Genomic DNA, 11504 nt, shown 5'->3' with positions numbered 1-11504 from the left:
AGCCTTGGCGGAGTCCAACCCTCACTGGAAACGTGTTCGACGTACTGCCGGCAATGCGGACCAAGCTCTGACACTGATCATACAGGGAGCGGACCGCCACAATCAGACAGTCCGTTACCCCATACTCTCTGAGCACTCCCCACAGGTCGAATGCCTTCTCCAAGTCCACAAAGCACATGTAGACTGGTTGGGCAAACTCCCATGCACCCTCAAGGACCCTGCCGAGAGTGTAGAGCTGGTCCACAGTTCCACGACCAGGACGAAAACCACACTGTTCCTCCTGAATTCGAGGTTCGACTATCCGGCGTAGCCTCCTCTCCAGTACACCTGAATAGACCTACTGGGAAGGCTGAGGAGTGTGATCCCACGATAGTTGGAACACACCCTCCGGTCCCCCCTCTTAAAGAGAGGAACCAATCCTGAGGTCCGCCCCCGATGTCCACGCAATGTTGCAGAGTCTTGTCAACCAAGCCAGCCCCACAGCATCCAGAGCCTTAAGGAACTCCGGGCGGAACCCCCCCCCCCCCCCTCTTGCCACCGAGATGCTTTTTAACTACCTCGGCAACCTCAGCCCCAGAAATAGGAGAGCCCACCACAGATTCCCCAGGCACTGAATCCTCATAGGAAGATGTGTTGGTAAAATTGAGGAGGTCTTCGAAGTATTCCCTCCACTGAGCCACAACATCCGCAGTCGAGGTCAGCAGAACACCATCCCCACCATACACGGTGTTGACATTGCACTGTTTCCCTTTCCTGAGGCGGCGGATGGTGGTCCAGAATCGCTTCGAAGCCGTCTGGAAGTTGTTTTCCGTGGCTTCCCCGAACTCCTCCCATGTCCGAGTTTTTGCTTCCACGAGCGCAGAAGCCGCACACCGCTTGGTCTGTCGGTACCTGTCTGCTGCCTCCGGAGTCCTATGAGCCAAAAGAACCCGATAGTACTCTTTCTTCAGCTTGACGGCATTCCTCACCGCTGGTGTCCACCAGCAGGTTCTAGGATTACCGCCACGACAGGCACCAGCCACCTTGCGGCCACAGCTCCAATCGCCCGCCTCGACAATAGAGGTACAGAACATCGTCCACTCGGACTCAATGTCCAGCTCCTCCCTCGTGACATGTTCAAAGTTCTTCCGGAGGCGGGAATTGAAACTCTCTCTGACAGGAGACTCTGCTAGGCGTTCCCATCAGACCCTCACAATGCGTTTGGGCCTGCCAGGTCTGTCCGGCATCCTCCCCCACCATCGCAGCCAACTCACCACCAGGTGGTGATCGGTAGAAAGCTCTGCCCCTCTCTTCACCTGACTGTCCAAAACATGAGACCGCAAATCCGATGACACAACTACAAAGTCGATCATGGAACTGCGGCCTAGGGTGTCCTGGTGCCAAGTGCACATATGGACACCCTTATGTTTGAACATGGTGTTTGTTATGGACAACAAAACACCACTCGGGTTCAGATCCGGATGGCCTTTCTTCCCAATCACACCTCTCCAGGTTTTACTGTCAATGCCAATATAAGCGTTGAAGCCCCCCAGTAGAACGAGGGAGTTACCCGGGGGAGCACTCTCAAGTACTGCCTCGAGTGAATCCAAAAAGGGTGGGTACTCTGAGCTGCTGTTTGGCACGTATGTGCAAACAACAGTCAGGACCCGTCCCCCCACCCGAAGGTGGAGGGAAGCTACCCTCTCGTCCACTGGGTTGAACTCCAACGTGCTGACTCTGAGCTGGGGGGCAACAAGAATTGCCACCCCAGCCCGTCCGTTTTCACTGCTGGTAATGCCAGAGTGGAAGAGAGTCCAGCCCCTCTTGAGAGAACTGGTTCCAGAGCCCTTGCTGTGCGTAGAAGTGAGTCCGACTATATCTAGCCCCCCCAGCGAGGTGACGTTCCACGTCCCAAGAGCTTGCTTATGTAGCCGAGGATCCGACCGCCAAGTGCCCTGCCTTCGGCTTCCGCCCAGCTCACATTGCACCCGACCTCTATGGCACCTGCTATGGGTGGTGAGCCCATTGGAGGGGGGACCGACGATGCCTCTTTGGACATGGGGACAGGCCCGGCCACCAGGCGCTCGCCATCGTGCCCCACCTATGGACCTGGCTCCAGAGGGGGGCCCCGGTGACCCGCGTCCGGGAGAGGGAAAACTGGGTCCTTCGTTTTTATTTTTCATGGTAACGTTATTTAATTTTTATTTGGTTTCAGAAGGTAAAGATGACACATTTTTACTAGTAGGACTGAAAGTAACAGGAGTGCGTTTTAATCATAGAAGTAGTAAATGCTGTGCGTACATGAAATTTAGCCACATTGTCACAAGTCTAGTAACAGGGCTGAGCTGAAATATTAACTGCCTCAGTCAATGTTAATACAAATAAGATGCAGAAAAATAAATGAGTTAATTTACTTTTGCTTTTCCCATGGCCTGCTGAAGCTGTGAATGAGCCTGTGAGCCGTGTGACTTGTGGAATATTCATAATGCTAGGGAAAACAGTGTGGCTGGATGCAACATCATCAGGCAATTTGTAATTAAATTGTGTAATAAAAAAGATGTTTGGGTTTTTGTTCATTATTAATATTAACATTTCAACTTTTTTTCATGATTTGATGCCTTTAGCTCTATTTTTCCATTGTTAATGCTTTTTTTGGCGCCATTGGAAAAAACAGCCACGTTCCCCCTCCTGACCTAAGTGAAACATGTATATTAAATGAAAAAATACAAAAATATACATATTATTTAGTGTAATGAAAGAGTTCTTCAATGCCAGTTACATTTCCACATTCCCTGGATTCATCCGCATGCGCACAGCAAGGTGCATGAATTCCAATGAGAGGTGCGTCCTGCCAGAACACCGGCAAAAAATGTTGCAACAGAAATAAATACGAGTGATACCTCTCACATCTAATACACCCACTTAGTGCCTCACTGAGTACTCAGTGTGCTGTTATTTAACAGCCTGCATTTAATTCAATATGATGACAAAATATTTTAGCTGTTAGAGCGGGTGAGTGAGGGAGCGGCCAGTGACTGTGTTGTGCTTTCAAAATGAAAAATCTAAAAGCAAAATAAATTTTTTTTTCCCCCTGTGGTATACTTTTTGATGGGACAACTGTGTCTGTCTCCAATATTGTCCACACCTGACGGCATCTAAAAACAGCAGTGCATGCAGAGACACCATAAAAGTGAATTCAGGAAAAGTTTGTTAATGTTTGTTTAAGCTTGACGTAGTGATGGAGCTCTGTGCCTATACAAAATGGCCTATGGCATGGGCGGTGGAGCACTTTACGGGGGTATTCTCTGCTGCCGCGGTTGTGAAAGTGCTTGATTTGATACGCAGCAGAGCCTGCTTTTTAAATGTTAAATCTATTGTGGCAGCCAAAATTGTGATGGCAATTAAAAATCAATTAGTTGTGCAGCTCTACATCTAATACATCACCATATTGATGTGTTAAACATTTTAAAGGGGAACTGCACTTGTAAAAAAAATGTTGCCTATCGTTCACAATCATTATGGAAGACACGACAACAAATTTACTTTTTTAAATGCATTCTAATTCTAAATAAACAAATAAAAGTCATCTTACAGCAGAGCCAATGTGAGTTCCTCTATTCCGCCCTTAAAACCCAATAAAACACATCTAAACGCATCGCGCCAACAACTTCCATCCATCCATTTTCTACCGCTTATTCCCTTTGGGGTCGCGGGGGGCGCTGGAGCCTATCTCAGCTACAATCGGGCGGAAGGCGGGGTACACCCTGGACAAGCCACCTCATCGCAGGGCCAACATAGATAGACAGACAACATTCACACTCACATTCACACACTAGGGCCAATTTAGTGTTGCCAATCAACCTATCCCCAGGTGCATGTCTTTGGAGGTGGGAGGAAGCCGGAGTACCCGGAGGGAACCCAGGCAGTCACGGGGAGAACATGCAAACTCCACACAGAAAGATCCCGAGCCCGGGATTGAACTCACGACTACTCAGGACCTTCGTATTATGAGGCAACGACACTCCATTTATATTTTGTGACTTGAATATTAACCAAGTATAAATAATATTGTTATTTTAAGCAATAACGCAGACTAACTATAACAGTGCCGTAATCACTAGAGGTGTCTATGTTTACATCATCGAGTGGTAAGCTGCCATCTCGCTTCCCTGCTTGTGTAAGTTTATTGTAGATCATAAATCAGGCCTCTCACCTTGATAGTAGGACGAGGGTTTAATCAGACATGGTCCAATTTGACAGCCAATTTAGACCCGCGAATGGTGAAAACGACACGAAAAGACACTTGGTTTCACACTCCTTTTCTTTGCAAGGATTATGAGACATTTTTCATCTAAACGAGACGATAACAAGATTCTATCAGACGGCATTCTAATAACAGCAGACCTTGTACAATAAGTGATGTTTTATTATGTTTGCTGGCTCTCATGAATTCTGCAGTGAGTAGAAATCAGTCATGTAGTGGGGAAAAAAAGCAAACATTGTGATGCGTTTTTTAAATGAATGCGTCATGTAGGCTTAAAATGATCAAAATACATAAATATTAGATATTATTATAAATGTGCTCGTTACTACATCACATATACACTTACAGCATGTATATACAACCTTTTGGATGTTTTTTAAAGGATTTTATAGGCAGAATAGAGTGACTCTTATAGGCTCAATTGTAAGTGGACTATTGATCGAATTTATTTAATATTTAGAATGCATTAAAAAAGAAAAAACTTGTGTTCTTGTCTTGCATAAGAATTGTGTATGATTGTGCAAAATTCCCCCCCAAAAGTGCAGTTCACCTATAAAAGTAAAATAAACTTTTCCAAAAATAATAGAGCTAAAGGCATCATGTAATGAGAAAAAACGGACATGTTGATACTAAAAATGAACAATAGGGATGGATAGCATTTTTTCTAGCCTTTTTTAGACTATTTAATTACAAATAGCACGTCTCATTCAGCACCTCCAAACACTATTTTACATAACATATAGAAAAATCTTAATTAATTATCTTGATTTCAACATTGATCACAATAATCAGGATTATTATTTTGCCCATAATGGTGCAGCCCTAATTTCCTGTTTTGAATTTGGACTGTCAGCACTTGCAAGTGTCCCGTGTCTCTGTTGAGGTCCTCATTTACTCTGCTAATTGTTAACTATGCTTTCCTTGCATGTTTCTGCTTCACAGTGATGTCAATTCCATGTATCTGTCGTCCACTGAGCCTCCGGCCGCTGCGGAGTGGGCGTGTCTGCTCAGACCTTTGAGAGGACGGGAGCCGGAAGGCATCTGGAACCTTTTATCGATCGTCAGGGAAATGTTCAAAAGACGAGACAGCAATGCTGCTCCACTGCTGGAGATCCTCACTGAGCAGTGTCTGACGTATGAACAGGTAACTAATGTTGTTCTGTCAAATTTTGGAAACTGACACCAAAGATGATGAATTTATGTATTTTCTTTTATGACATTGATGCAAATATGAATGTTTGATGTGTTTTGATTCTTGATACTATGTGACATACACAAGACATACAGAAGGGAATGGTTCAGAGTTAAGTTATTTAATGTGAATGCAATGGACAGAGTACAAAAAATTAAATTGTAATGAGAGAAGACCGGAGAAATGACTTGTATGTAATTGTACTATTGTTGGTCCTAAGATACAGCTAGAGATTAATACTATGTATATTGATCATTATTCATTATGCTAGTAGTATTTGATGCTATCTTTCTTTCGTTTGAAGTTATCAACCTATCCCGAAAAGCTCCTGTAATAGATGTGGTGTAAAATAAACCCTACACAATCTACTGGAGTTGAGTTGATAAAGCGTCCTCTACGATCTTCTCAGCCTTTTCAAGTGCATGCGGACGAAAGTTCTAAATAACTTAACAGTTGAAAAGAACCAGTTACTGGAAAATAGATAAAAGTCTCTAAAAATCTTCCAGAACAATACTGCTGACACAGAAAAGGACAACCATTTAGATGGAAGATCCTCTAAAAATGGAGGAACACATAAAAGATCTCAAATGACAAATAACTAATGCTAAACGCTCCTTTCACAAAGAAAGCCAACCTTATCAGAAAGGCAAGCAATAGATGGAACACGAGTTGATAGAAGAGTTCGCTAAATTCAATCATCGCTATAACCGATTGCATGAAGCAAACGTTGACTTCAGTAATGAACTCATTGAAGCTCAAACAATGAATGATCAAGTTCAATAATTACTCTAAGAATTGTTGGTGAAGTACTCAAAAGATTGTTATGCAAAGTACGTAGAAACTGAAAAAATCCTCTAGCATAACCTCCTGAAAAAATACACTGACAATGGCCTTATAGTAAAAATCGAAACAGCTAAACAAATCTTCATCGACATCGAAAACATGTCTCCTGCAACTGCTGAAGCCAGTACATTATGTCTTCAAGTATTAAATGAACAAGTGCAGAATGCAACCAAAGCTATATGCGCCTGGGGGTGTTGGTTTCCCAAACAGCAGTTAGAAAACTAAAAGACTGAGAGTCTGAGCTGTTGACATGGCTGGAGAAAGGATACAATTAAGAGAAAACAAACCTATCTCGTCACAGGTGAGGGTCACACTGCCCATTGGAGAAAGCCAAAAACCGCCACCAGAAATACATCATGTAAATATCAAAGACATGTGTCTACCTATATTCCATGGCCTCAACAGAGACTACTACAGATGGAAGAAAGATTGGGAATCCCTTCAAAAATAAGGAAATTATCATGGTCAGCCGAAATAATGAAGACACAACTCCCAATCAGCATAGACGAAAAGACGGATTGGCGTCCTATTCTACTGGAGAAAAGATGTTCAGAATCTTAGGGAAAAAGCATGGAAATACTTCAACCATCACAATTGAAATTCTAAAGGAACTGCAAGAACTACCGTACTACTACTAAAACAATCCAAGACAGGTTATTGAACTCGTAAAAAATTTAGAAAAGGCTTAGGAAATCTTGGTGCAGCGGAATACCCACTTACCATGCTATGAATAGAATGTAAACTACCGAAACTCATTCTAAAGGATTGGTTACATTTTAAAAGGAAACCAGAAAACAATTTTACAATAATAAGCTACCAATTTGGCAAGTTACTAGCTATCCTAAAGGATTGAGAAAGCATTCTTGAACAATTGGCTCAATGTAATGTACACTGCTCAAAGCAATGACTATACCACTGAGAGGAATGCAAGCAACCACTAAAACCTTTACCTCAGCTAAAAGTCATGTATTGTTGTGGCGACGATCGACATCACAACAACATGTTTTCTGCAGGAAAATCAAAGAACTTGAACTACACGACAACAACGCCCTAGGCCTTGGCTATCATGTAGAATATGACAAATTATACATAATGGCATTTATTAAGTTTAACCTGACGTAAATGAGTATTGGACATAACCTACCTATTAAAGAAGTGCGACACAACACACCAAATCATTTAACAAGAAGAGAACTCTTCAGCCAAGTTGCTGGACTTCACGATCCTATTGCACAATCCTATTGGCCTTCTCACTCCCACTCAGTAAAGGGGAGCGATCCTTGTGAGTAAAGTATTTCAAGAAGTGGAAGTCAACACATGAGATATGGGACAAACCATTCTCCAACAATGTGCAATTTGCAGAAATTAGGTTTCAAAGGAGCCTAACACCACCAACTGGCTCAAAGAACCTGTTGGAATCACTTTTTCTGACGACAGCAACAAGACATACGGAGCCATAATGTACTTAAGATGGAACACCAACGCAGGAATTCAAGTAAAACTTGTGGAATCTAAGGCTAAGTTGACACCACGAGACCAAAAAGGCATACTTGCCAACCCTCCCGGATTTTCCGGGAGAATCCCGAAATTCAGCGCCTCTCCCGAAAACCTCCCGGGACAAATTTTCTCCCGAAAATCTCCCGAAATTCAGGCGGACTCAGGTCCCTGAGTCCGCTAACCCACAATATAAACAGCATACCTGCCCAATCACGTTATAACTGTAGAATGATGGAGGGCGAGTTCTTGGTTTCTTATGTGGGTTTATTGTTAGGCAGTTTCATTAACGTCCTCCCAGCGCGGCAACAACACACAACAACAGCAGTCACATTTTTGTATACCGTAAAGCAGTTCGTCTGCCGTAAACAGCAATGTTGTGACACTCTTAAACAGGACAATACTGCCATCTAGTGCATTTGATGAAAGCACTTTTGTGCGTGCCACACATCAATGCATCATCAGAGAGGGTCATGATTTGAAAAATAGTGACAGAGAATAGAACAAGGATGGACAATTCAACCCTTAACTCAACAATGAGTAGATGTGTTATGTGTGTGTATATGTGTAAATAAATGAACACTGAAATTCAAGTATTTATTTTATATATATATATATATATATATATATATATATATATATATATATATATATATATACGTATATATATATATATATATATATACATATAAATATATATATATATATATATATATACATATATATATATATATACATATAAATATATATATATATATATATATATATATATATATATATATATATATATATATATATATATATATATATATATATATATATATACATACATACGTATATACAGTGGGGCAAAAAGTATTTAGTCAGCCACCGATTGTGCAAGTTCTCCCACTTAAAATGATGGCAGAGGTCTGTAATTTTCATCATAGGTACACTTCAACTGTGAGAGACAGAATGTGAAAAAAAAATCCAGGAATTCACATTGTAGGAATTTTAAGGAATTTATTTGAAAATTATGGTGGAAAATAAGTATTTGGTCACTTCAAACAAGGAAGATCTTTGGCTCTCACAGACCTGTAACTTCTTCTTTAAGAAGCTCTTCTGTCCTCCACTCGTTACCTGTATTAATGGCACCTGTTTGAACTTGTTATCTGTATAAAAGACACCTGTCCACAGTCTCAAACTGTCAGACTCCAAACTCCACTATGGCCAAGACCAAAGAGCTGTCGAAGGACACCAGGAAAATAATTGTAGACCTGCACCAGACTGTGAAGAATGAATCTACAATAGGCAAGCAGCTTGGTGTGAAAAAATCAACTGGGGGAGCAATTATCAGAAAATGGAAGACATACAAGACCACTGATAATCTCCCTCGATCTGGGGCTCCACGCAAGATCTCATCCCGTGGGGTCAAAATGATCATGAGAACGGTGAGCAAAAATCCCAGAACCACACGGGGGGACCTGCTGAATGACCTGCAGAGTGCTGGGACCAAAGTAACAAAGGTTACCATCAGTAACACACTACGCCGTCAGGGAATCAAATCCTGCAGTGCCAGACGTGTCCCCCTGCTTAAGCCAGTGCATGTCCAGGCCCGTCTGAAGTTTGCCAGAGAGCACATGGATGATACAGCAGAGGATTGGAAGAATGTCATGTGGTCAGATGAAACCAAAATTGAACTTTTTGGTATAAACTCAACTCGTCCTGTTTGGAGGAAGAAGAATACTGAGTTGCATCCCAAGAACACCATACCTACTGTGAAGCATGGGGGTGGAAACATCATGCTTTGGGACTGTTTTTCTGCTAAGGGGACAGGCCGACTGATCCGTGTTAAGGAAAGAATGAATGGGGCCAAGTATCGTGAGATTTTGAGCCAAAACCTTCCATCAGTGAGAGCTTTGAAGATGAAACGTGGCTGGGTCTTCCAGCATGACAATGATCCCAAACACACCGCCCGGGCAACGAAGGAGTGGCTCCGTAAGAAGCATTTGAAAGTCCTGGGGTGGCCTAGCCAGTCTCCAGACCTCAACCCCATAGAAAATCTGTGGAGGGAGTTGAAAGTCTGTGTTGCTCGGCGACAGCCCCAAAACATCACTGCTCTCGAGAAGATCTGCATGGAGGAATGGGCCAAAATACCAGCTACTGTGTGTGCAAACCTGGTAAAGACCTATAGTAATCGTTTGACCTCTGTTATTGCCAACAAAGGTTATATTATTATATTGTGTTTAATTTTTGTTATTGACCAAATACTTATTTTCCACCATAATTTACAAATAAATTCTTTAAAAATCCTACAATTTGATTTCCTGGATTTTTTTTCACATTCTGTCTCTCACAGTTGAAGTGTACCTATGATGAAAATTACAGACCTCTGTCATCATTTTAAGTGGGAGAACTTGCACAATTGGTGGCTGACTAAATACTTTTTTGCCCCACTGTATATATATATATATATAGCTAGAATTCACTGAACGTCAAGTATTTCTTTTATATATATATATATATATATATATATATATATATATATATATATATATATATATATATATATATATATATATATGTCACGTTCAAACACTGAGGACATCTATTAAACAAGACAAAAGGCAAGGAATCAAACAGAGACAGAATTCAATTTGGACTCAATATTGAGGAGAGACATGGCCACTGCACTCTCTGTACAGTCCTGCACCACGCTCTGACGAAGAAGGTTTTCGTCTCCTCTTTTATTCAGATATTCAATGTTCACGCACCAACACATGTCACAGCAGGAATAGGAAGTATGTAAAACAGTCATTGTTTTCGGTCTCATTGAAGTCCAAGAAGAGGATGTCTCGGGCTGGGCTCTTCCTGGATCCAGCTGGGGCAGGTGTTGGAGGACAATGGATAACCCCTCCCGTCTCCTGACCACAGTTGCTTTAAAAGGGCAGCGGGTCGTAAATAGCGTTGACTTCAAAGAGAGTTCGTTTAACACTTCAAAGAGAGTTCCTCTGGAAGTTGAGCAGATCCTGCCATCTGTCCGTGTTGAAATCACAGTGGCGTTTCACGAGCATTCTTCCTCTTGTTAGGCCTCGAAAGACAGCATTCATAATACAACGTTTCTTTTGTGATAACTTACAAACAATTATTCCAACAATATATATACCGTATTTTCCGCACTATAAGCCGCACCTAAAAACCACAAATTTTCACAAAAGCTGACAGTGCGGCTTATAACCCGGTGCGCCTTATATATGGATTAATATAAATATTTATTTTCATAAAGTTTCGGTCTCGCAACTACGGTAAACAGCCGCCATCTTTTTTCCCCGTAGAAGAGGAAGCGCTTCTTCTTCTATGGTAAGCAACTGCCAAGGTAAGCACCCGCCCCCGTAGAAGAGGAAGCGCTTCTTCTTCTACGGTAAGCAACCACCCGCCCCCGTAGAAGAAGAAGCGCGCGGGTATTACGTTTCATTTCCTTTGTGTGTTTACATCTGTAAAGACCACAAAATGGCTCCTACTAAGCGACACGCGTATAACGCAGAATTTAAACTTACATCACAGATGGTTTTAAAAAACAAGTGAAGCACACAAATACAACACTCGCCATCATTCCGGGTGGATTAACCAAAGAACTCCAACCGCTCGATATTGGTGTCAACAGGGCATTTAAAGCACGACTGCGAACGGCGTGGGAACAATGGATGACTGAAGGCGAACACACCTTCATTAAGACAGGGAGACAGCGCCGGA

At 42.2% G+C, this 11504-nt stretch overlaps 1 protein-coding gene across 2 annotated transcripts in view; it reads left to right on the top strand.

The window, feature by feature from the left end:
- Positions 1 to 11504, top strand: part of zswim8 (zinc finger, SWIM-type containing 8) — a 185998-nt gene that overhangs the window by 78569 nt on the left and 95925 nt on the right. For both annotated transcript variants that reach the window (XM_061964129.2, XM_061964138.2), the window contains one exon: positions 5186 to 5387. In XM_061964129.2, coding sequence (XP_061820113.1) covers positions 5186 to 5387 — 202 coding nt within the window. The remainder of the gene's footprint in view (positions 1 to 5185; positions 5388 to 11504) is intronic.

The sequence above is a fragment of the Nerophis lumbriciformis genome, linkage group LG02 (genome assembly GCF_033978685.3).
Source record: "Nerophis lumbriciformis linkage group LG02, RoL_Nlum_v2.1, whole genome shotgun sequence".
Classification (NCBI taxonomy): domain Eukaryota; kingdom Metazoa; phylum Chordata; class Actinopteri; order Syngnathiformes; family Syngnathidae; genus Nerophis; species Nerophis lumbriciformis.
The sequence above is the reverse complement of the archived record's forward strand: the minus strand, read 5'-3'. Positions and strand labels throughout refer to the sequence as shown.